The sequence below is a fragment of the Aedes aegypti genome, chromosome 2 (genome assembly GCF_002204515.2).
Source record: "Aedes aegypti strain LVP_AGWG chromosome 2, AaegL5.0 Primary Assembly, whole genome shotgun sequence".
Lineage (NCBI taxonomy): Eukaryota > Metazoa > Arthropoda > Insecta > Diptera > Culicidae > Aedes > Aedes aegypti.
In genome coordinates, this window is record NC_035108.1 from 173,154,756 (window position 1) to 173,181,712 (window position 26,957).

A 26,957-nucleotide genomic window follows, 5' to 3' on the forward strand; every position below is an offset into this window, starting at 1 on the left:
ATTCCTAAGGATCTTCAAAACAGAGTCCTTGAAATAATGCATGAAACGCATACTGGTATTGTTCGCATGAAAATGTGTGCCAGGTCTTATGTTTGGTGGAAGTCTATTTATATTGACATCGAGAATTATGTTGCATCTTGCCTAGTTTGTCAAAAAAACTCAAATTAGTAGAAATGCAAAGGATACGATTGATTGGCCCAATAGTCAACGACCATTTGAACGAATTCATCTTGATTTTTTCCATTTTGAGAATCAAAGTTTTCTGGTAATAGTTGATTCGATTTCTAAATTCATAGATGTGAGACGCATGAGCAAAACAAACGCAAGAAGCTTAATTACAACTATGCGACAGTTTTTCGCATATTTTGGACTACCAGGTCAAATCGTATCTGACAATGGTCCACCTTACGGTTCAGATGAATTCATTCAATTTGGAGAATTAAATGGAATCAAAATGACCCGTACGCCACCTTATCACCCACAGAGTAACGGTTTAGCGGAAAGAGCAGTGCAGACAGTCAAAAACGTTTCCAAAAAATTGCTCCTTGATTCACCAAATGCACCAAAATGGACGAACTTATTAGTAAATTTATAATTACATACAATAACACACCGTCTAATGTGACATCAGAAACACCAAGTAATTTGATTTTGTCGTATAAACCCAGGACACTACTAAGTAAACTTAATCCAAAAGTTGATATAGCTACAGCACAAAAAGAAAAGCATAGTATAGTGAAACCGCAACGTAAGAATAAACATGAAACGAAGATGAAAGGTAGTGTAGAAGACAATTGTGCATTCACTGTAAACCAAAAAAATATGTATAGTAATGTTTTCAAAGATTTTGTAAAATGGATTCCAGCCAGAATAGTAAAGAAAATAAGCTATTGTACTTATTTGATAAACGTTAATAATAACATAAAATTTGTCGATAGAAGTCAGATTAGAAAATCAAGTCTAGCAGATAAATATCATCCAAATTATCTTACTCGTAATGTAAATGAGGAACAACCATGTAGTAAAGAGAATGAACCACCCAAAGAAAGGGCATCACGGTATGAATTGAAGTGCAAACCTCTAAAGAGATTAAGAAGATCTATATATCTATCTATATATCTATCTGTATAACTTATGCGTATAAATGGATGAATTTTCTCCAAATTTTTCTAGAGTCAATGTTTTTTTTGTAAGATTTAGTAAGAACTAATATATACATACTTTTTATTATATTTTGATTAAATAAAGGAACTATTTTTAATTTTAAAGTATTCTAATGTAACATTACTAGCACTAATAACAAGAACGAGAGTAATATCATTTTTATTGTACATAATTACACCACATTTGTTTCGAGAATATATTTTTTTAATTGGTGATCCACTCACCCCACCATGGTGGGGCAAGTAGATCATTTGGCGCAAATTTTTAAGTCTCTCATACTCAATTCATAACAATTAGAAAAATAGAAATAAATGACGATTTGAAGTATAATAGTCCCTCATTTGTTATCCACAGAAAAAAATTTGAATTACATTATTCACGTTAGCTGTACATAACAATGAAGTTTACTATTGATTTTTCTGTATTCACTTACCCCACGGTACCTTACATATAGCAAAGATACTATAATTGTTTCTCTCACTAAACACAGATGTCACCATAGAGATTAAGCTATTGTAAGGAATATCTACCCGAGCAGGTGAAAAAAGCTCAGCAATAGCTAATTTTGATATGGACATCTAAAAGTGATATTAACTTGATAGATATAAGAGATAAAAGATCTGAAAATGATATCTAAAATTTACTCCTTGAATATCATTACCATATCATATTTAGCTTTTGTAACATCTAACCAATATCAGCGAGCTATTCATTTGATCTGCAAACATCAAATTTTGATATGGCTTAGAAGTTCCAGGAATAAACTTTAGATATTAACTTCAGATCTTTTATCTCTTATGTCAATCAAATCAATATCTCGATTTGATGGTCAGAACTTCGCGTCTGCTCGGGTATTGTCTACTGTGTAGACTTCCTGTACATATTGCCTATAAAAGATGTATGAACCCTAGGATAGCTCTCTTAGTCCTAGACGATCCACCGGACTGTAAATATAGATTAGAAGTGGAAGTTCTGGTTTTTCTATAGTAAATCCAAACACGTCAAACTGTAAAAAATTGAACTGCTATGGGAAATAAAATGTAATATGTTGTTAACCAAATGTTAATGCAAGCTTTATTTTGTTATACCAGATTAGGATAATGCTGTTGTCTAGCACATAACACCTAGATAAAATAAATGAATGTAATGTTTGGAATAATACTAATAAAGAATTTAAACAATAAATAAAAAAAAAAAAACAATTATTTCATCATGAGATGTATCACCTGAATGTTCAAACATTATTTTCTCTACGACACCCTAATGTCGTCCGTTTTTGCCGTTCAAGTGTGCATTGTTGAGGAGAAGGGGCCGGCTGACAGTGACGAGTCCATTTTCGAACGCAGCAACAGCCGAAACGCCCCATGAATTCATAACTGGCAACGTTTTCCGGTAGTATTGATGAAGTGTGCTTATACATTTTGGATGTCGGAAAATCAACGATTATGCAATTTCAATGGGAGCCGTAGAATGCATTCCGAAGCATGCATTCCGAGTGGGATACCACAGAAAATACTGCGATGAGGCATTCCATGCTTGATCATTTTTACACAATGATTGCAATAAATATATTGTTCTATTTGCGGTTCCGAGCAATGTTGGAAAATAAGTGGTTAAATTTAGTTTTATGTTGTACTATTTGTGGTCCTTAACAATCTTCAAATCTCATTTTTCAACGAAATAGGCGTAGCAAAAACCCAGTGATTTAAATTTAAGATTAAAAATGTGTAGGATAAACTTGCATTTTTTTTTTCAAAAATAAGAAAAATATGGTGAGAACATTATCCACAAAATTGAGTTCAACAAGGACAAATTTGTGTAAGATTTGCTTTTACGGATAATCTTCCAGAGAAAAAAACTTATTCGATTTATCTCTAAACCCCCTAAATCCATAAACCGCAAGGTCATTTTTTTATTTCCAGATCCCTCTAGTGTTCTTCTGTACATACAAACAAAAATAAATTGCATGGTTCTTTGGCTAGATTCGTCCCTCTCTCCATAAATGGTTTATGGATGACGCCTAGATAGATAAATGCCTGGAGATTTGGGTGGAGTTACAAAAGAGTAAGTTTTTTTTTTCTCCCTAAACCGATGAAACCATATTGTGTAAATTTGAAATACCTATAACAGATCTTGAGAAAATCTGCAATTGGTTAAGATTTGATCTTAGCTACATCTCAAAGAATTCGCATCCACAAAATGTCAATCGATTTTTATCAAATTATTGAATAGCCCACCCAAGCAACAGTAACAATTATTTCTTCTCGTTCGGGATACAGCCATAATTAAAAGGTCATCGGGGATGATGAGTTTAAGCAGTTGGCGGCTGCATTTGTTGTCTTTTCATCACTTGCTCAAACATGGAGTTTTTTTTCTACGAGGGGCAATTTTGAGCAGCACGAAATTGAGTGACATTAATAGTATAAATTTAATCGAAGATTGAAATCAAATAAACGATAATTATGTTGTATCGTTTGTTTATTGTTTCGCATGTTCCTTTTAACGATGACAGTGATTTCATTTAAATACTTTTTTTTGCTGTACTTAAAATTAGGATGTATGTAGTAGTGTTTGATCTTTGGACCTTGACCTTGGGGTGGACGATGAGGGCAGGATCAAACATGTCGCGCGTCGGTCGAGTAAAGTGGAAAAGTGCCGCGATCACTTAGTAGTGTTTGATCTATTGATCGCGTCGCTTGCTCTTGCGAAGGATGACCGTAAGGATGTGGCCGGCGGCGTTATTGACTTTTGAAATTTGAGCTCTCGATTTGTGCACATTGAAGAATGGTAAGCTAATCCCAAGCCCCATTCATTAATTCCCTGTGCAACTTCGATTGTTCTGGTCAATCACGGAGTAGCAACTACGAATTGTACGGTCATCTATGCTTATGCTTATGTACTTAAAATTGGGATGTATGAGTCTTTATAGAAGTGAATTGAAGACCTCGTTATTTTATGAGAAAACAAAAAAAAATCACAGGTTTTCGAAATATTAGATTTGGAGTATTCCATACATAGAACAACCATTTAGACACAAGACTAGCTTCGCAACATAGCTTATGATTTAGAATAGATGAATTCCATTCATAATGAGTAAAAAAAGGTGTTGTTGATCATAGATTTTGATTAAATTTTATACTTGTTTCAAATATGGTAGAACAAGTGCTTATCGTAGATACATCGATCATTTCGACTCAAGAATAATTTTTGAAAATAGCCTTTGAGTTTGAGCATGCAGTTAATTAAAAAAAAGTTTCAGGAATATTGAAATTATAGAAAAATGTTTTTTTGGAAGAGTTGTAATGAACCGTTTGGAGTATCAGAAAATTGGGTAATTTACGGCTTCGGCACCATTTGACTATTATCGCTTACCAAATATTAAACGCCAAATACATTCTATTTCTCTTTTAAAACACACCATTGAGAACATTCAGATGATTCTTTGTTTTGTCAGCTTCCCGCTGACGAAACAAACTTCAGCAGAAATGTAATCAATTTGACTATGAATTGATTACATTTCTGCTGAAGTTTGTTTCGTCAGCGGGAAGCTGATGAGAAATGTTCGAAGCGTTGTCCTAACGTTTCCCAAAAGCTTTTAACAAGCATATCGGAGTGAATAGATAGAGGATTGAGTAGCACATAAATGTAAACAGACACATATATACTTTGTGTACTGGTTTTCGAGAAAATTAAAAAATAAGCGCGGCATTGGCTTAGACTGCCGAAAATATGTAAATTCTCCTATACACGGTCAATTATTTTATTTTATTTTTTCATGCATGTCATGATGAAAGAATGTGTAATTAAATAGTAGTCTTACACAAAATGTTGAAGGGTCTGATAATTAAAATATCTTGTGTGGGTATACTTAGATTCCAAAATTCGAAGTTAAAACAGTTTAATCAGATAGTTCTTGAAAAAATTGGTAATACCTTCTTGCAAATATAATAGCTCAATGTATTCTAATTCTTAGTTAATTCTTAAGCAGTATTTCTGAAACGTTACACGTAAAGATATAAAATGTAAAAAATCAGTTGAGCTTTGAATAAGGGCCACTCGAATGATGTTTCGCCATTGACCACGCTTCGGCTCTGGCTGTGGCTAATTATGTCCGAACATGGCTTTCCCGCGAAGATTCTTAGATTGATTCGTACAACGCTTGATAGATCGAAAGCATGTGTGAGGGGGGTGGACGAGGTACCATTATCTCACATTCTCGCATATACTCCTTGGCTTTGCATACGATATCAACATCATCGGGATTGACCAGTGGAAGAGACATTCGTACCTTTCAAGAGGGAGGCAGGGAGGATCGGTCTCATGATCAACACCATAAAGACGAAGTATATGGCCATGAATCATGAACATTAAGGCTAAATAGCCCGTCATTCGTTTTGACAACAATGATGACTTTTCAGCTTGCATATCAAAGTGATAATTCTCAGTCTTGATAGTTTATATTGACTTGAAAAAGTATCACTGTACGCGCTAACATGCATAAAGTATGCTGATACTTTTTCAGCTATGTCAGTGCAAAACCAACTGATTTTCTTCCATTCGAAATCGTGAGATGAATTAGCAACAATCATCAACGACGCGTACGAATTTCAATGACGGCCTACTTCGCCTTAAAGGAAGTCCACCGGAGAGCTTTCGAGGTGTTTGAACGTAAAGTGCTGCGAACAATACTCGGCTGTAAATTAGAAAACGACAACTGGCGACTTCGCATGAATCACGTTGTACCAAGTATATAAAGAGGTTGATTTTGTCAAACGCAAAAAACACGCCAGGCTGCGTTGGGTTGGTCATGTTGCCCGTATACCATAAGATAAGCAAAAAAAGGATTCAACAATAGAAATATTAGTAGTAGAACGCTAATGGCGCTGTTCTCACAAAACTGAATTAGTTTATTATCACCTTCACAGTAAAAAATAATGAAGATTACACGTCATGCTTACTTCATTCATGCGATGTAAACATGACGTCATGTAAATTTAAATCTGAAATCATGTAACAATGTGTTATATATCATGTAATCACAGAGGACCCTGCTGGATTACATGACATATAATTGAAGTTTACATGACATATCATGTAAATATGCATGATACTCCACGCTCCAATTATGTGCATTATATGTCTCAGAAATATACACGTTTCGTTCGAACTGTGTTTAACTGTATCTTTTCATTGTTTATTCGATGCCATGTTGTAGTGGATGATTTTAAAATTTATTTGACACTTTGAGGACCGGTACTCAAGCTGTCAGCGCGTGGCAAACTAGATGTTGGTAACACGAACAATAGCGACATTAGCATTCTTAGGTTAATGATTCTACTCATTCAACAGAGTACCCGGGCGAGGCGCCGACTTCGTGGAATGCCGCCTATACAAGGGCACTTAACGTCCAGGGCGACTGAAAGCGTTTGGCCCAATTGATTAGCCCAGTGGAGAAGACTCATCATCATAGTGAATTGTAGCCCATCAAACATCAAGTAAGTAAGAATCTGTTGTCGTTTTCACGTTTGGATTTTCTAATATTAATGTTAAAAAAATGCAATATTTTTAGATTTAAATCAACTTGCATACAAGCTCACCACCTCCATACTGTTTTATATGCTTAATTTAGTACAGAAATCAGTTTTAAGATCCTGAAGAATACTTTCCAACAAAGCTTGTAGGTAATACTTTCGTGATTTAAAAGCACTTATTGATGACTTGGAAGAGTATTGTTTCTGGTCATATAAAATAAACCACACAAGTTTTCTGCGGACGTTCCACATAGGGATTCGTTCTACTTCGTCGTAAACGCTATTATTCGTCGCATCAAACTTAAAATGTTCCACTATAGTGGACATTCCAAATTACATGCAACATAGATTCATTTGCCAAGCGTAATTTTGTGAAAGCTGTTATGGTTCGTACACTTGTACACCAAAAATGCAATCAAACTACTATATTTCGATAAATAACTTCAGTCTAATTATCCACTTTGCACTTTTCACCGAAATCGCATGGACGAACACGATTTGAGAGAAATGCTTAGCAATCGACACTAGTCACACTACTTCACGAAACAAGTTTCTTCCCACTCTTCTTCACTGAAGGATTTCATTCCAATCACATGCCGTAAAAGTTCAATAATCCACGAAATTTTATGAAATTTCCTCAACGCCCACGTAAAATTGAGAATGTAAACAAAGTTCAATTCGTCGTAATGTGTGCGCGATGCTCAGCGTGAAAAAAAGTTCGTTTGATTGTGTTGTTTTCGCTGCACTGTGAGCAAATGTCATAATTGTTTGGTCAAAAGAAATTGTGTTTTATGTTTGAGCTGAATTTTGATGGCGAACAATGAATTTTAAAGGAAATTGATATATTTCATCATGCTGAAGGAATGGAGAGAGATGCCCGTAGATCTATATATTCTTGTAAAACATTTTATTATAGCGTTGATATGTTGTTTTTCAACCACTAACAATATCACAATGAGCCGTGAGATGAATCTGGAAACTAATTGCGACAGAAATGAAAACGTTACGGCGAATTGAGAATACGGCAAGATGCAATTCCATTGCATTATTTCCAAAAGACGATCAAGTTTTATCAAAATCTTATTGTACAATGCGAAAGCCGTTTTGGAAAAGAATTGTTTGGCATCAGTTTGTATCAGCATCATTCACTTAAAAACTGGGAAAATTGTAGGTTCACACTGATCAAAGCTTAATACGATTGATACTAGCACATCACCTTAGGACGCCACGGAAATCTCCACAGATGTCTCCACAAAGGTCTTTTGCACGATACGTATACCGCTTTGGCACGATTATTTGAATGACTCTTCAATTTATTTTGCTTTTGAATGATTATTCAAACAATTTGCTTTTCAAAAACATATGTTAACTGTACTAAAACGCTTTTAAAATTTTAATGGATCCATTGCTGATGAAATCAACCATGTTCTTCCAGTGTCATTTTTAAAAATGCCTATGATTTTAGTAAAATTCAGTAAACAAAATTATAAACAAAAAATTGATCAACATACCTATAAAATAAGATTAACTTATTGCCATTCGAATGAGCCATTAAGAGTTTCATTTGGACATGTATTCACAGAGATATGGACAAAACATTTTTGTATGTTTTTGGGTGCCAAACATGTCTTACTTCAGTATATAAGCTACCTAGAATGATATATTCCATTTCTTTTTCTCTAACAAAGCAAAAAAAGTTTTTGTCCCACATGAACATTTATTTCATTTTGCAACATAAATCGATGCTACTTCGAGCGGTAACATCAAAAGGCAAAATTAAAAATTCCACTCAGCCACACCCACTTCAAAAGGCCCTCGTTGCATCTTAATGTGTTCGATTCACGCGGTAGAAATTGGGTTAGCAGTTCATCCTTGCTTCATGAAGGACTTTAAGATGGTATATTTTGTATGCGGACTGCAACACGTGTGACGTCAATAAAAATCGATACGTAGGTAAACATTTATTTCTTCATGTTGCGAATGTCTCGCAATTGAAGTGAAACATAGAAAAACTTATCTTGCTCTCATTAACACAGTTTTTCGCACTCATTACGCAAAAGTGTAGAATTTCCCTCATTAAAAATCTACTCAAGCAATGATTGAAAGCAACAGCTCTCTCCATTTTGAGCGGCCAGCCTTTGAAACTTATCCCACCACACATGTGGATTCTCCTCCCAGCATCCTCAGGACATAGAAAGCCCAAGGGGAAAAACAAGCCCTCAATTAGCAACTGTGAATACGCTCAAAAGAACACTAATTTGCAGGCTATGAGCAGAATGGTGCCACCACATCACAAGGGTTCCGGTAGAATGTTGTTTTACTTGTTGGAAGTCTTTGGTGAGGTAATTTCTAGACAAACATTTCAAACAATATGCTATTAACCTCCTCATATTTCGTATGCTTTCCAGTGTTTAATAACTCCAATGTACTAGAAGGTTAAGTTTCCCATGAAAACCTTAATAATAGTTTACGGAACAAGTTGCAGAATGATGATTTTTACAGCACGAGTCGTAAATTTATCCTACGGGGCTTGCCGAGAAGGATAATTACGACGAGTGCTGTAAAAATCGAAATCTGCAACGAGTTACGTACAGCATTTTTTGCAATTTCGTAGACGACCACTTGAGGGTATCAGAAATTATATCAGAATCCATTCACCATTATTTTACATTTTCTGAGAAATTGTGTTACGATTTATTACGCAACTCAAAACAGTTGCGTAATGAAAAAGCGTTGCGTAATGAATCATTACAGCACTGGTTTCAGTTAGGTAATGACTATTACCGAACTGCATACTTCAATGCAGGAAAGTAAGCCGTTCCCTCCATTTGTGATATCTGTTCCATCGCCCATGTGATTTTTCAAAGTTAAATTTGTATCTAGCATGAGCCGTAGATACTTATCTTCATCTGACCAATTGATTGGAACCCCTCTCATCGTGACAACATGTCTACTTAAAATATTTCCAATAAGGAGCTTTTGGAAGAAATATGTGAGAATATTATGAGTTCTTAGGCTTCGTCCTTTGGCGGAAAGGTCTGTGTCATTCGCAAACAAAAATTGTTAACATCCCTGAGGTAACTCAGGCAAGTCAGATGTAAAAATATTGTATAAATTGAGTTGTGTATTGTATTGTATTGTATTGTATTGTATAAATTGTGAGTTGCCGTGTCAACTATCTTCGTTGTAGTCTACAGACTTAGAATATTCAATACAATCAACAAAACTGGGATAGATAACAATGTTATCGATTCTCCGATGTCCAGCCTTCAAATTGAGATTGGTTTTTATTTTTGAACCTCAAGAGAACACTCGAGAAGAGACAGAAACTTTTCACTTTCTTCTTCCTTATTGTTAGGTTTAATTAGTCGCTAGGTTAGCATTCCCGCGTGTGTTAGAGTTTAGTCAGCTCGTCTTGAAAGCTTGTGTCAAACCAGATGGAGTGTAAAATTCGAGTGTTGAAAATTATTCATGCATAAATCAGTACCGTGCAACCCATTAGCTTTAATTAGATTTTCTTATTAATAGAAAGCATCTCAAGCATGTGAAAAGGCATATACTAAAGAGAGGAAAGAGTGTACGTTGTGCATACTGCTACCGTGATCCTGTTCGTTTCTGCAATTTACCATTCACCTGGAGGTGCTCATTTACCTACGACATAGCTCCCGAGCGCTGTTCGGAGGGTTCCTGTATTAATAGTTTAGCATCTGTGGTATGTTTTTTTTTATTCTTTTTAATTTCCTTTAATTTTGCACCATGAACAGGAGCTTTCACCATTTACTAGAGCATTATGGTGGAAAAGATATTTCTGCACAGGAACACAATGAACCGGGAGAGGATATGCGAAGCGTCACTGCTCGATGGGGAAAATAATGGAAATTATAGTAAAAAGAACGAGCATGCAAAGCTGTGTGCAGTCTAGGATAGAACCGTCGGTTTGAAAAATAGTTTAATTGGTTGGAGTGTCAGTTGAGAAAGCGAGTAACAGTCAACATCAGTGGTTCTCAAACAGTGGATCTAACGCAATGAAAAAATGTCACTTAACAGGATTTCTGGGAGAAAACTAAATCGTTTTAAATGATATTTGTGAGAAGCAAAATTTTTCGAGAAAAATGTTATCGCGATGAAAATATATGTTAAAATAAAAAAAATGCTGCGGTGAAGGGTAAAAATAACCAATAACTTTGAATTGCTCTCGATAATCCATTTTTAATAAATTATTATCTTTGTTGACTTTTAACAAAATGTATGCGACCCTATAATGAAACCCTGAACATTGTTTTAATATAATTCAAATTCAGGATTCTGGTGCTTTCATCAGTAACAAATTTCAGGAGGAACTCTTGAACACCATATTTTAAATTTCATTTATTTGCATAGATTAACAAAATCTTTAGGACATGGATGTTACGATTTGATCATTTGGTTTGGAATATTTCAAACCGTTCCCGATAGGGTGCAATGCGGACATTTTTATAACATCATCTAGTAATATAATTCGAAAGCTCAATATTTTTGATTTTTCAACCAGATTTAAATAGATTCTATGCTTTAAGCATAGAAAAGGTTATAAAGATTTCAAATTAGCATTTATAATTTCCTTCCGCAATAAAACAAATGTAAACTGTCTACGTTCATACGTAAAACCAATACGAACTTTCAACAACGAACTGGGTTCGGTTGAAATTTCAAATCGATTCCGACGACGCTTAAGGATCCTGAACTTCCTCTGAGAATTTTTTCAGAGATGCTCCAGAAAATCTATCAATCATTTCTCTAGAAATTCTTCCAGGGCTTCATTCCTGAATTCTACAAGTGATTCCTTCAAAATGTCACTAGGATCTCTTAACCAATTCCTCCAGGGATTCCTTCAGAAATTGAACCTACGATTCTGACTGGAATTCCACAAGTTTTTATACAAGGGTTCCAAGGGGAATCCAAATACATTTCTGTATTCAATCCAAATTCAAATACAAAGGGATTTCGTCAGGAGTCCCACTGGAGTCCCACTAAAGATTACTTGGAATACCTAGAGGTATGTTTAGTGGAGTACCTGGAGGGAACTCTTGTGCAATACGGACAAGAGTTCCCTCCAGGTACTCCACTAAACATACCTCTAGGTTTTCCACCAGGGATTATTTCAGGAATGCCTCACGGAACTTCTTGTGATATTGCATCAGAGATACCTCAAGGAAACATCTCAGAATTTCATCCCGGAATTTCACCAGAATTTTGTTTAACAATTCCACTAAGGACACCACCAATAATGCCCACATGGATTCCTCCAGGACTTCCACCAGGGATTTCCTTAGGTTTTTAATCAGAGATTCTTCATTCTACCAATGTTCTCTCCAGAAATTCCATCCAATATACTTCTAGGAACTGCTTCGAAAGTTCTACCAAGAGTTACATTAGATATTTCCCCAGGGATTTCAAGAATTTTTGAAGGGATTCCTCTATAATTTCAGAGAGAAATTCAAAACTCCAGGTATTTTCCTCCAGAGATTCCTCAAGAAATTCCACAAGATAATTTTCCAGTAACTCCTACAGAGATTGCTTTCAAGGATTCCGGTTGAGCTTTCTTTTGAATAAAAAAAGAAAAAATCCATGAACTCCAGCCATAATTCCTAAAATACTTCATTTGAATATTTCTCCAGAGATTTTTCTTCTCATGAGTTCCCTTCCAGGATTATTCCATGAATACCTTAAGGAATTTCTCCAGATATTCCTACAGAAACTCCTTCGGTGATACTTTCAAGAATTCTTCTTGAAATCCCTCTAGGGATGCTTCTTACAGAATTTTCTCCAAAATTCCTCCTTCGGGAATGTCTCAAAGTCAAATGAGTCAAAGTGATTCTTCAGTTATTCCATCAGGGATTTCTTACCAGACATACCTTAAGGTCACTCGATTACACAATGGTGATCAATGGTCCGAATTGACAATTTAGCAGCAAAACATGTTTTCTCTGTTCTCGTCAATTTTGAACGTGTGATGTCTTCAGAGAAATTGTTTGTAATTGTTTTTTGCAACTTCTTAGAAAAAAAAAGTTAAATAGGATGGCCCTTTGACTCAAACTTTTTTGTTTGAGGAAATTTGTGGCTGCACCCTTCTGCAAACTTTTATAAAATGGTATCTTGAACAACTTTATCGAAAACACTTTTGATTCAACTTTCCATTTGAGCTAAGTAAATGGATTTGAAAGTTTTATCCTAGGGTGGACCCGAAAAAACAGGTTTTTTTCTAGTTTTACGTGCACGTGGTCTTCAGAATAGTTGTAGAGGAAGTACTGATACACACATGGGCGGAACATTGCAAGTTTTAAATTCATGTGATTTTATAGTTATAAGCAAAATTAAGTAAAAACTATAAAATCTTTGGATGCCCACAACTCATGGAATCGGATCATTTTTCTTTTTCTATTCACGGCATTCGGCAACTTTTTTCGCAAAAAAGGAAAAATAAAACGTTTTGTATGTCCTTCTGAATGCCACGTAAAGAAACATTCTATCGAACCAACTCCATGAGCTATGCTGCCGTGAATCGCAAGTCAGTCCCATCTGTAAAAAGTAGGTATTGCAAAAAAGGTCTGTGAAGTTTTCAAACTCGTTTTCCACACGAATATTCAAAAAATTCCAGAGCATTGGAACATGTTCAAATCTCAATGAAACTTTCACAACTTGCTTTTCATTACGACATCTCCCGAGAAAAATATAAAGATGATCTTAACTAATTTCATTGTTGTGTTACACGATGTGGAGATCTGTAGTGGGACTGATATGCGGTTACTTTTCATTATGGGACAATTTGACTTGCTGTTTTTTCTGATTTTTTCCGAACAAATCAGATTATTTTATTAGTGCAGCTGAAATAGCATTGGAAGATATGTTGAAAACTGAACTCACCTCAATTTTGATAAAAATGCAGATGGGACTGACTTGCGATTCACGGCAGTATGGGCATCTAAAATGTTCCCAATTTTTTATTCTAATATACTTACATAAGCTATATAGCTATAAAATCGCAAAATTTACAAACTTGAAATGTGCTTCTACAATTCTTCTGAAGAATTTCACGAGAAACAGAAAATAGAAAAGTTAGACAAAAAAAATAAAGAAATTTAGCAAGAATATTCGGGCAGTCTAAATTAAGTTGTAAAGTTGTTCCTAAAACCAACAATAATCGTATTGACAAGTGATCAACCTCACCCCGAATCGTATGTTTTTTTTTATTTTATTTTATAGATGATTTTTAGCATCAAAACCACACTTGTTAGACAATTTCAGTTCATGAGCCAATGAGATTCAATTCAACCCGAAATTAACGGTAATCTAGAAACAGCTCATTATGCAGCCTACAGACGATTCAAACTTTTTGACCAACATTGACTCTGCCCCAGGTTAGCGCTTATGTTGGCGCTTGAAGAACCAATTTGACAGTAAGTGAAACCGATTTGACGGTTGGTAAATTGATCGGCCAAAGTCAAATAAGTTTGATTTAGCACCGGTGGGTGGAGCCAAATGTTTGACAAACCGATTGTACTGTCTAACGGGATGTTGCACGAACACCGATGTTAGTATCAAATTGGAGCTTTGGCGTCTCACGATCTGCCGATGCAGATGGGTTGCAAGTCAAAATGTGTGATTTTACACAGCGTTGTCGCCATTATATATCCAAAGAATTCACCAGTAGTTCTACCTGAGATTGCATCAAAAGTTCAACAAGGAATTCCTCCTATTGTTGTACCAGGAATTTATACAGGGATTCCAACAGGAATTTCACCAGGAATTTCCCCAGGTAATGCTTCAGGAATTTCATTAGAAATTCTACCAAAATTCCTTCATGGATTTCATCTGCTATTCCTTTTTTTGATTCCACCAGATTCCTCCAAAAACTTAATCGAAATCAGTCGGTTAATTTAACTAGAGATTTCCGTAATCAATCTTAACGCACCGTTTTTAGGTATGGATGATCTCTCACCATTATTTGGAGACGTAGTCGGGTAATTTTGAAGTTATGTAGGTTGTTTAGGGTAAAGTGCCTAGTTTTGGTCTAGGAGATCTGACTAGATCTCGATTCTCTTTGAAGATTATGGATGGACTCGCCCTGAACGAGTCTCAACCGGGCAAAATTAGACTTGTCGTGCGGTCTCCTAACAGAGTGGCGCTTAAGCCACATGATTCAAAACTAGATTGGTCAATGCCGGCTAGTGTACCTTCTAAAGTTCTTAAAGGGACTCTATCAGGAGCACTTCAAAAGTTTCCGTCAGAAGATCTTTTAAGGATTCCACCTGGAATTTCCTCACAGATTCCATCAGGAACTCTTTTAAAAGTCCTGCTAGGGATTCCATCAGTAGTTCCTCTAAAGATCAGGTGTTATTCTGAGCATTAAATACCAGTTTGTTAAAATATTTCGTCAGAAGTACTTCTGAAGATTCTATCATGAACTCCACGAAGGATTCCATCGGGAGTTTTTTAAGGTTTCCATCATTAGTTCCTCTGCGGATTACATCGGAAGTTCCTCTAGAGTTTCCTTCAAGAGTTCTTCTCAGGAGTCAGGTGTTCCTTCAAGGATTTCATCTGGGATTCCTCCAGGGACTCCATCAGGAGTTCCTTCAGAGATTCCACCTGGATTTCATCCAGAGGATTTTTATCAGGAGTTTCAGGAATCTTATCGGAAATTCCTCCAAGAAACGCTATCAGGAGTTCCTATAGGGATTCCACCTGGAACTCCTCTAGAGATTACCTTAGAAGTTCTGCTAAATATTACATCAGGATTTCTTCTGGGGGTTACACCAGCAGTTCTTCCAGGGATTCCATCAGGAGTTCCTTTAGAGATTCTATCTGGAATTCCACCAGATGTTTTAAAGAGTTTCTCTAGAGATTCCATCAGGAGTTCTATATAGTAATTCAACAGGATTTCTTCTAGGATTCCTCAAAGGATTGCATCAGGAGCTCCTTTAGGGATTCTTTCAGGGCTATAATCAGGAGTTCCTATAGAGTTCCTGTCAGGAGTTCCTTCAGAGTTTAAGGAGTTCTTCCAGAGATTGCATCAGAAGTTCTCATAAGGATTACAGCAGGATTATTCCAGGAATTCCATTAGGGGTTCCTTAAAAGATTCTCCCTAGACTTCATACAGGATGTGTATTAAAAGTTTCACTAAGGATTCCATCTGAAGTTCCTCCAGGGATTACATCAGAAGTTCTTCCAAGGATTCCATTGCGTATACTTCTAGGATTTCGTTCTGAAATCCTTCAAAGATGCCATCATTCTGGTATTTCTTACTAAGTTTCACCAGAAGTTTTATCATGAATTCTATTGAAGGTTCCTTCAGGAATTTCTCTAGGGTTATTCTGGGTTCCATCTTGTAATTTACTAGGGATTTCTCCCGGAACTTATTGAGGAATTCTACCGGAATTTCCTCCATGGGTTTATCTAGGGAATTCTTCAAGGGATTCTTCCAAGAATTCTTAAGGGGAGTCCTCCCGGGATTAATCAAAGGATGCCTCCCGAAATTTCTCAAGGAAATAATTTCGGAATTCTACCCTAAAAATCTCCAAGAATTTTTCATTGTTATCAGGAACCCCTCCATACATTATACCAAAAATTTCGTAAAAAAAAGTGTTTTCATTATTTAAGAGATACTTCACGAAATTCATCAAGGGTTTTCTTTTTTTTACCGAAATTCCTTAAGGAATTTATCCCAGAATTCCTCAAGAAATTCCTTAAGAAATTTCTCAAGTGAGTTCTCCCGGCTTCTCTGGGGTTAACAGAAATTCCTTCAGGGATTTAACCAGAATTTTCTTGTAAAGATTTCAGCAATTAGAGAATCCACCAGTATTTCCCCAGTGACTCTATCAGCAGTTCCTCCTGGGATTTAAAAAAGGAATTTATTCTGGGATTCCGTCAATGATTGCTCCAGGGGTTCCATCAGGAATTGCATCGAAAACTCCGCATGAAATCACCCACAAAGTCCTCCAGGGATATCTCGTTTGAATATTTTCCCAGCTATTCTACCAAGAATTCGAAAATTCCTCCAGAGTTTCTTCCGAAAAATATCTTGAAAAATCCTCCAAGGATTCCGCCAAGATGTTCTACAGGAATAAGGAATTTCTCTTGGGATTTGACCACATTTTTTATTAATATTCCACCAGTAATTCCTTCTGATACATCACCAGTATTTCTCGATCTATTTCACCAGTAATTTTTCGAGAGAGGAGTTCAAACAAATTCACCAGTAGTTCTTTCACCAGAAAAACCTACCAGAGCTTCACCAGAGGTTCCACCAGAAAAAAGCTTTCAAAGGATTCACCAGGATTTCCCTTCTTAGAATTCATTCAGATTCATCAGAAATTCCTTCGAGGAATTAATTGAAAAAATTCAAGAAGTCCACAAGATTTTTTTTCTTGAAAACCACTTTTTTCCCCAAGAATCCCGTGAAGGATTCAACTAGAAAATATTCCTTTCTCTATTCTAGGCATTCCACCATGAAGCTTCAATAAAATTCTAAAAGAAATTCCTCCAAGGATTCCACTGATATGTCCTCGGAGGATTGAACAAAGCTTTTCTCTATATGCCTCCCAGAACTGGCATCTTGAAAATTTTTTGGGAAAATTTCATGGAGCAGTTTCTTTAGAATTCCTTGAAGAAATCACCATAGAAAATGCTGGAGAAATTCACAGAGAATTTCCTTGGAAGAACTTTTAATGCAATCCTTCAACGAGATCCTAAGGGATTCTCTAATATAATTGTTGGATTTTTTGGTAGTGAAAACAAATCTTGCAAGAAATACTGAAAGTAATTGATGGATTAATTCCTTTACGAATCTTCTGAGGAGTTTCTGGTAGATTCTTCAAGTAATTCCTGCAGAAATTCCAGGAAGAATGCCTTGTGGGGTTCCTTCAGGGATACCAAGAGGCATCTTTGGAGGAAACACTTAAGAAGTTTATAAAAAAAAATGAAGATTCCCTAGAAGAATCCTTCGATGATTAACTGGTCAACAAATTTCAAGCGGAATCTCTAAAGGTATACTAGGTGAAATCACATGGAGGAAGTTTTGGTGAATTAGTTTGCAGTATTTTTTATGGAATCTCTAAAAGCATACTAGTGGAATCCCTGGAGCAATTCCTTGATGAACCAATGAGGAAACTCTTAAGTAGAATCACTGTAAAAGTTCCTAGAATAAATTGGGATACTTTTAGCAATCTCATTAGGATTTTCTGAAAAAAAAATCTGTAAGAATCACAGGAAAAGAGTCATGAGAGAATCTGTTCAGGAATTCCTAAAGTTATCACTGGAGGAAATCGTAAATAAATCAATGAAGGATTTTTTTGTGTGCAGTTCTTGAAGGAAACAATAAACAAAATGTAGAAAAATGACTAGAAATAATCGATTCAAAAATTCTTGGAGAATTTCTCATGCATCTCCTGGTGGAATATAAGGAGGGAGCCCTGGAAAAAACTTGGACAGATTCCTGGTAAAATCCCTAGGTGAATTTCTGGAGATGAATTCCTTGAGGAATTTCTCTAAAATTCCTGGGAGAAATCGCTATGTAATTCCTGGAGCATTTCTTTATGTAATCCTTGAAACTAACTTCTAGAGAAATTCCTGTAGAATCTTTGAATAAATCTCTGGACGAACTCTTGGAGGCAACCTTGGAAAAAGCCTTGAATATTTACAGAAGAAATCACTTGAGGAACTTTTTGGATTGATCTTTGAGGAATCAGTGGAAGAAATCCTGAATACTTTGTATCGGAACTTTTGAAGAAATCTCTGGAATGAGTTTCTGACGGTATGCCTGCAGTATTTTTCCCCGGAGAAATTTCTGGATTAATCTGTGGATAAAGTTCTGGAGCAAATATTTATAAAATTTTTGGTAGAATCCCAGAATGAATTTATGGTGGAATCCCTAGTATAACCCATGGATCCCTGGAAAATTTCCAAAGTATAATGACTAGAAAGATCCTGGATAGAATGTTTGGAAGCATTCCCATAGCCAATCCCATATTGATGACTGTTCAGAATTATCCATGATAATGGCTCCTCGTAAATTTAGAGTTCTGCCGAAATACTTCGTGTGAATTGTAACTGTAATTCCTCATCAAATATCAATTTCTTCTACTTCGTCACTATCACTTTTGCACAGAATTCGTAAAAAAGAACAATCAAATATCCACTTGACTTAGCCGAGATCATTGAAAACATGCGAAGTAATATAGTGTTGCTGCAACGAACTTTGCCAGTCCGCCAAACGGTTGCTTAAACATAAATCGGTTTGACTAATTTGGGAGCGGAGTCAGTGTTGGTCAAACCGTTTGGACATCTGTGGGCTGCATTAGATCTTACTGGTCGACGATTTGACTTGAATAAAGTATCATTAATTTCGATCTTTCAAGTGACATCTACATGTGAAAACCTCGAATTGTTCTGATTTGACACAACTAGTTGTGAGAATCTGGATATAACCTTTTTGTAATTTTAGTCGCAAGTAAGCGTCATCACAGAGAACAGACGTTCGTCTTATTTTGTCAGCGTGTGTAAATCATTGTACAGTCACCCCACAGTTATGGATCAGCTAAGAGTCATTTTTTAGAATAAAATATGATTACAAATAATGGTGACCTTGTACAAAACAAAATTATCCGCCTGGCAATGCCAAATAAAGTTGTTTTCGAGAATATACATAAAAATCGCGGTTATTTACAAGAAAGTGTCGATTTCGACAAAAATTTAAAACTTTGTCCATCCCACAGATGTGGATCAGTGGAACAGGAGGGTCCTTATTATGGATCAAATCGACTCATATTATGGATCAGAACACAATAAAAGCAATTTATTCGTGAAGTAAACGATGGTGCGATAGTGAAAGTATACGTTTCGAAGTTTCTTTCGAAATCGTCTTATCGTAGATTCATAACTGTGGTATGGGTTTCAATGCCCCACAATTATGAATCAACGATTCTATGGATATTGATGATATTTTCTTTCATACGGAAGAATAAAATATGCTAGAAGATGTTATGATCGATTGTGATGCTGTACAGATTTATGGTTCACGTAGATAAAATGGGTTCTGCATAATTGCAACTCTATTCGATGAGATATCTTACGTTTAAGCTAACTTTGATCCATATCTGTGTGCAATCCATAACTGTGGGGTGACTGTACTGGTCATTTCAATGTATGTCTTTATGCTCCTGTTACGCGGCGCTGTCGACAGATTGAGAACGCTACAAATTTGCCGCTTTTTACACTTTGGCGCTAGTGTCGATATCAAAAATTGCCACCTGTCCCTAGCGTTGCTTTGTGTGCTAATGAGCCTCTGTATGTGCCATAAATTCTTTTGTTCTTTTGACTTTTACTATGCGCCATGTGTAGGTGCTGTCTCGCTTTCTCTCACGGGCAACTTGAAAACAAGGCGCACAGTAAAAGTCAAACGTTTTATAGCATGCATAGGACGCATTTTGAGCATGCATTTTGATGTTCACTAGTGACATCGTGTTATCGAAACGAGTTTGTATGTCGGGCTGTCTGCGTTGGCGGCGCTGATGGTTGATTCGAACCTCTAGATGGAATTTTGTTCGAGCCTACATGTCTGTTCTCTGTGGCGTCATTGTCAGTTATAGCATTCAAACTACATTAGAACGATATATGATTACAAACACTTAGTGTTAAATCAATAGGGCGTTCGTTCTTACTCTCATCCAGATGTTTGTGTGAGAAAAAAATCCTCGAGTTTTCATTAAAAACGGCAATGGCACTAAATTGAAACGTCAATGATTTGGTGCTCATGAAAAGGGGAGTAGGAACTAATAGAACTCAAGCTATCATACCATTCAAAAGTATGAAATTTTGATTATGGTGTGTATCAGTACCTTTCTTACTTATTAACATGTGTCCTTGTGTCTAGAATTTATAAAAAAAATGTATGGGATTTAATTTTTGCGTTTAATATCTTTCGTTTAAAGTTGAAGTGATAAAAATCGGATTTTTGAGAGTGTTTCAAAGTCATGGTAATATTTGATCCATAATTTATAATACGTAACTTTTTTATAGCCCCGCTTATAGAGACTGCTTGAGGTTTTTAAAGTCGAAGATATGCGTTTTCAAAAGTTAGGAAAATTAAGAAAATTTGGATCTCTACCTCTTTTTTCTGCATAGCTGCAGCTTTTTTACTGTCACGATTTGCCGAAAAATGAAAATTAAGAAAAAAGAAATTCAAAGTAAAATCAAATGCAGGTAATTTTTACAATGCATTTTGGATATAAAACAAGCACCGATTACAATTAATTGGTTGGAAAACACTGATAGACTTTTACTCACTCCATCAATACTATGTAGAACACAACAATTGGGTTTTTTTTCCTCACGTTTATTATTTTAACTCGCTAAACATCACTGTTTGTGGTAGACTTTAATATAAATAATGTTGACCACTCAAGAAGTCAGCCAACTAAAAAACCAAACAAAGCCTAAAAAGAGTAAGCCACAACCGAGAGAAGGGAGCCAATCCAAGCCATTCCAAAGTCCTACTGCTAATAGAGGAAACACAGAGGAAGCAAAACTATGCAGCTGCTACACTTTTCCGGGCTACTAACACTTACCGATTCCCCGCATCGAGTATACCATGGCAGTTGGTGGGAAGGGGCACATTGGCGGGGGGCTGTCGGAGGCGGGGAGCACGTGGTAGGAGCTTGCGGTGGCCACTCCCACTCCGCTGGTGCTTCCTTCCGAGTCCGAGTGCGAGTTGGTGTCCAGACGCATGTACGTGGCGACCTTCGACTGGATCTCGATTGGAAGCTGCGGAAATAAATACGATGCACAAAATGGAATATTCAACGAGTTTTGCTCCGAGGGAATGTGATCCGGGCAGGTTGAAGGAGATTCGCTGCAGTTGTCTGCGCGCTCCCGGAAAAGGCACTTACCGTAGAAAGCTTTGGCGAAACGAAACTATCCGGTTTGCACTGCAACAGCTGGATGGCCACGCTCATGTCTGTTTTGTATCGTTCCTGGGAAAGAGAGATGGAGAACAATTCCGTAAGAAGCTAACCGGTACACAATAAACGTAATTAAATCTTGGAAAGAAAATTACTAAGAATCTGGGGAAAATTTGCTTTTAATTGCGCATAAACAACCCGTCAACAACGGCGGAATTGCGTCCAGAAAACCGTGGTAAATTAACTTGCATTCCATGTTGTATTCTTAGCTGTATTTGACAATTTAGAGGGAATATCTTAAGTTTTTCACAAGAAAACCTAGCTTTTTCAACAGGACGGGGTTAATGTATCGAAGGTAATGGGTTCAATTTCATACCGGACCCTTGCCTGGTACTTTGTAGTTGTATCTATCACTTGCTTATATCTTCCACTTTTTATCTATCAAACTTAATCTACTGGTTCAATCGCTACAACCTGAGACGGATAAGAAATCATTTCCCTACGTTTCCATTATTCTATCATTATAGCACGCCTTTCCTTATAGGCAATATACTAATCAGAGGCGAATTGCTCAAACATAACAGCCTTACTCCCATCCCATACACTTATGCATGAACTGGCGTAGATGCAATCGGATTCCACGGTCTACAGTGGGCCAGTTATAATGCAGCATAAATTTCCACTCTTCCCTTCTTTGGTCTGCAATCTGACAGGCGCCATTGTAGCCTTAAAATATAACATCACCTTTATTTACACACTGAGGGTGCAGTTATTTGATTGGTTCCTTGTGTTAGTGCAGTTGACTTGGCGAGAATGGAGTATGCAACACGGTCGGCGAATCAAGTTCAAGCTAAGCTCAATCTCAAACCTATACTTTTCAACATTTGAACATATTATACATTTCTGTGATATAGAAATCAGATTCCCTATAACCGGTTTCATAAAACTGCGTTGAAAAATGTCGTCTTATCGATTATCTCCTCGCATAACTATTAGAAACTAGTGCTCCCGGCAAACTTTGTCATGCCATTAAGTAATCTGTCGAAAATTCCGTGAAATCTCCCACACAATATGACAGATTATATTTTCTCCCGTTTGTTTTTTCGACAGTTCCGCAGACTTTAATTTTTTTTTTATTCACATGAACACGTTTGAGTCCTGAACGGATTCACGAGTGAAATAATTGGGAAAATCTACTGAACTGCTTTCAAGCTATTTAGTGACCATTTCATTTTTATTCACATAGATTAAATCCATTATCTCAAATTTTGAAAGTATAACAACAGTGAATCGCGATAAGGATTTTTTTGCAATTCCGTTGCAAATCAATCAACTTTTCATTAAGAAGTTGATCAACATAACGGCCTACTTTTCCTACCAAAAGAAACAGTGCTGAAAAGTGCTACTTTTCAGCACTCTTTTCAGTGCTGAAAAGTAGCACTTTTCAGTACTGTTTTCGTCAACCGGATAAACAAGTATCCCAGTCTCTTCATGCCATGCTTATTCTGGGCGGCGTGTGAGTCGAGACGAGTCGTTCTCACCTCGGGTGGCGTGAGGCGACTAATGTAAATCAAATGGAAACGAGTCGACACCTCACCGACTAGTCTTGCCTTACATGCCACATAGGATAAGCACAATTGCATCTGATTCTTGAGTTTATTCTACATCTGGCGTGAGGTGAGGATTGTCGGTGTGCTACAGCGAGGTGAAAATTCTCGATTCGAGCGAAATGACTTTCCATTTGGTTTACACGGCGAGTCACTTCACTAAAGCCTACATCCGTTGTGCGATCAGGTTCTGACACAGCTTGGCGATTCTGATGTGGGATCGGATCGTCCAGCATTTTCTTACCTGTTCATTCCTCTAATAGGGAAGATCTGCATGAAACCCATGGGAGCGAGAAAATTTATGACATTCATGGGTACTACTGTCACAGCCTACGTGATTGAAAAATACTGAATTGAAACTACTCATGGCTGTATGCCTATGTGGGTTCTCTTGAAATGTTTGCTTGTGCTTTTAGAATTCATCCAGTTGAAACGCAAAAAATGTTGTATGCAACCCGTTGCAAAACTCGATTTTTTCAGCACTCGTTACATTTATCCAACTCGTTGTTATCCTCGTTGGATGAATGTACAACTCGTGCTGAAAAAATCATCATTTTGCAACTTGTTGCATAAATAACTATTTAGGTTTATTTCGAAGTATTCAACTTCGGATAATATGTAAATTAGCATGAGATGTAGTTATGGTATATTCATCACATTTTATAGCCCTGGTTTCAGCTGTTATTCAATGTCCTGTATAACCTGCGTTCCAGATGGTGGTAGGTCATTTGGCATAAAGTCGTTTGTCATAATAGTCGTTTGGCATAATGGGTCTGAAACCAAGAATTTCTCAATTTTTCGTTTTTACGTTTTAATTGAAACTTTCTGATGATATCAGGCTGTTTTGAAGTCAATTGATACAAAATGACAGTTCATTCAACAATCATTCGCTCTTGAACAAATTTAAGCATACTAGGAAAGTTATTGCCAATAGTATTTTATTAGTTATCCAGAAATTACCATTCTTTCAAATATTATTTCTTATTAAGTTTCGCTATTGTAACAAATTTTTGCAATGTAGATTTTTATATATTTGGCACAAATTTACCCTTCATTTAGTTGTTCTATTTTTCTTCTAAATATGATGTAACCATAATTATATGTATGGAAACTGTTGATTTAAAATTTCAATAAATGTCTCCTTCTTTTATGCATAGGCTGTTCTTTGGAGTTATATTTTTTAAGTATTTTTTTTTGTTTCCAACTGTCAAAAGGGCGGCAATCGATAACATTGATCTGCTCAAATTATCAGCGAAAAGAAAATTCGATTACTGCAGTTACTTCGATGGGTTGTGGTACTTTTCCCCGAATGTCGTTTCCCCGAACGCCAGTTCCCGAATGCCAGTTCCCCGAATACCCCGTTTCCCCAACTAGTCCACGTCTCCGAAAAGTTTTTAGCACTCATAATTGTCGTAACTTTATACATTTCAGGGTGGTGAACAAACTGACCATCTAATATGCACCCTTCTTTATTTAATTGGCGGTTCTTTCGAGTTTGACCGTCCTCAGTATTTTTGCCAACATGTGTATAGCCGAGAATGACAGAATACTTCCTTCTTTTGACTGTTTATCGTTCTTTCTCGTCACCACTTTTCGGGGAAAAGTAGCACAATCACTTTGATGATTTTGAACGCACTTTTTTATGTCTTTTCGTTTTGTTATGCCGCAATAGTTTTTGGCGTGCATTCTTCTATTTATTTAATTATTAAATTGTGTCTTTTTTTTAAATTCTTTATATGTATACTGTTTTGAATTTTATTTATTTTATCAATTCTTGCCAGATGTGTTGTAAGAACGATAATTAATTTAGAACCTGTCAATATTCAACATATACTTTTTAGGGGCAAACACGTGATCTCCTTCCAAGATATGCTGGAAAAATATTATTTCAATCACAAATTTTTCCTTCTTTCGATAATAGACGGTTGAAATGATTTGCTACAAATATTTTCTTTTAAAGATGTGTTGTTCATTTGAGCTATGCTGTGAAAAGATTGTTTTTTGCGTTAGAGCCTTAAACCTTTTAAACGAAAAATAATCTGCTCTCGTATAGAGGCTATTTTTGTATTAAGTCGCATTGATAGATCATTAGATTGGAGCTTTTACTATTGCAAAAAAAATCCGTTCTTTTATCAAGTTATTTTCATCGAGTGTTACGTCTAAACTGGGACAGAGCTTGATCTGCAGCGAAATATTCTATGAGCGTTCCCCTTGATGAATAACTGTGAACTTTACTGTTTACTGTGCCAATTTACTGTTTTCATATATGTATATCGCAACAAGCTCAAAGATACTCTATGTTCTGAGATGTAGAGATCCGTCACGAGTTTTTTTAGTAATGCTTTCTAATGTCACAACAATTTTTGAAATTCTTAGTTTGGAAAATCTCTGAACGAACACCACGCTTGTTTAGAACCTACCAATTTTGTTTTTTGCTATGGGCTCGGTGGAGTTGATCTCAATAAAAGCTTAATAAATGACGATATTTTTTAAGTCAATCATTATGTCAAACGGCCATTATGCCAAACGACCATTATGCCAACCGACTTTATACCAAACGGCTTTATGCCAAACGACCTTATGCCAAACGGGGTACAATCGTTCCAGATATATCATGTTCTCTGACGTGGCCAATCCATCCTTTCTGTGCGACGCGGCTTATGTGGACAATCCTCTTCGTGAACGATACATGCAGTAAAAACACGTTCCTGGGCACATAACCTGTTGAAAGCTAGTCCGCTAAGATCACACATATCCTAGTAAGACTAGCCCGTTCACAACCAAGTGTAAATCAATAAGAAATAGAATGGAAACTCAATCAACTGCTGCAACTCCCTGTATTCAAACAATTTTCAACTCATCAACATTAAGAAATATTATACCGCTCTCAATCTCAATACTTTCACCTAAGACGACGCATGGTTCTCAACCGACGAATATTCTACCTTAGGTTCGACACTACCTCTATTTCAACAAATCCTACAATCAAAATATTTTTTCAGAAGCTCACACAACTGCTCAGGAATTCCGAAACCAGAGTAACAACCGTGTAGTTACAGATGTCCCTCCTTTTAAGTTGGATTGCCATCTTTTCTGTCTGGACAACTAACTAGATTGCATCCAAAGTAGATTTATCTTTCCTGAAACTGAACTTGTTGTTCCGTACCTTCTATATTGGTACTAGCCTGTAGAGGATTAATCTCTCTAACAACTTGCTCGTTGAATCTAGCAGATACATAGGTCTGTACACCGATGGGTCATCTGACGGTTTTCCTGCCTTTGGTAAAAGCGCTAATTTTGTTTCTCCCATATTACCGGAATGATTTCCAGATCTGTTAAGCTTTGTGTCGGGGTTATGAACAGGTCCGGATCCGCAATGATTGCCACTTTGGATTACCGTAGGGTCCTAGTCTTTTTTTGTCACGAATGATTTTTCAGACATCTTTCAACTATTATTTTGTCATCTGCCTTACATCTGCCCTTTCGGCTACAACGTATGGTACCCAATTGGCAATTCGAGTAGGTTTTCTTGGGGCGCCTTTAAAGTGAAGGCTTTGCCATTTACACACTGTAGGCGTCACGGGCTCTTGATCTTTCACTCTGATATAAGCTACCGAAGCTTGTTTGTTTTCAATTCACGAATTTCATTTTAAGAGCTTTTCCTCTCTGAACGCTGCCCGCTCTATACCGGCGCCCGGACATCTGTGGAAACGCTAGCGATA

General features: G+C 36.6%; 1 protein-coding gene across 2 annotated transcripts in view; it reads right to left on the minus strand.

Moving 5' to 3' along the window:
* LOC5566011 (tight junction-associated protein 1) overlaps positions 1-26,957 on the minus strand; it is a 96,383-nt gene that overhangs the window by 15,136 nt on the left and 54,290 nt on the right. Inside the window, exons 3-4 of one of the 2 annotated variants that reach the window (XM_021843177.1) lie at positions 21,617-21,700; positions 21,296-21,491 (exon numbers count right to left, since the gene is read on the minus strand). In XM_021843177.1, the coding sequence (XP_021698869.1) occupies positions 21,296-21,491; positions 21,617-21,700 (280 nt within the window). Of the gene's footprint in view, positions 1-21,284; positions 21,492-21,616; positions 21,701-26,957 lie in introns of those variants that run through there. The other variant, XM_021843178.1, reaches the window with a different exon arrangement.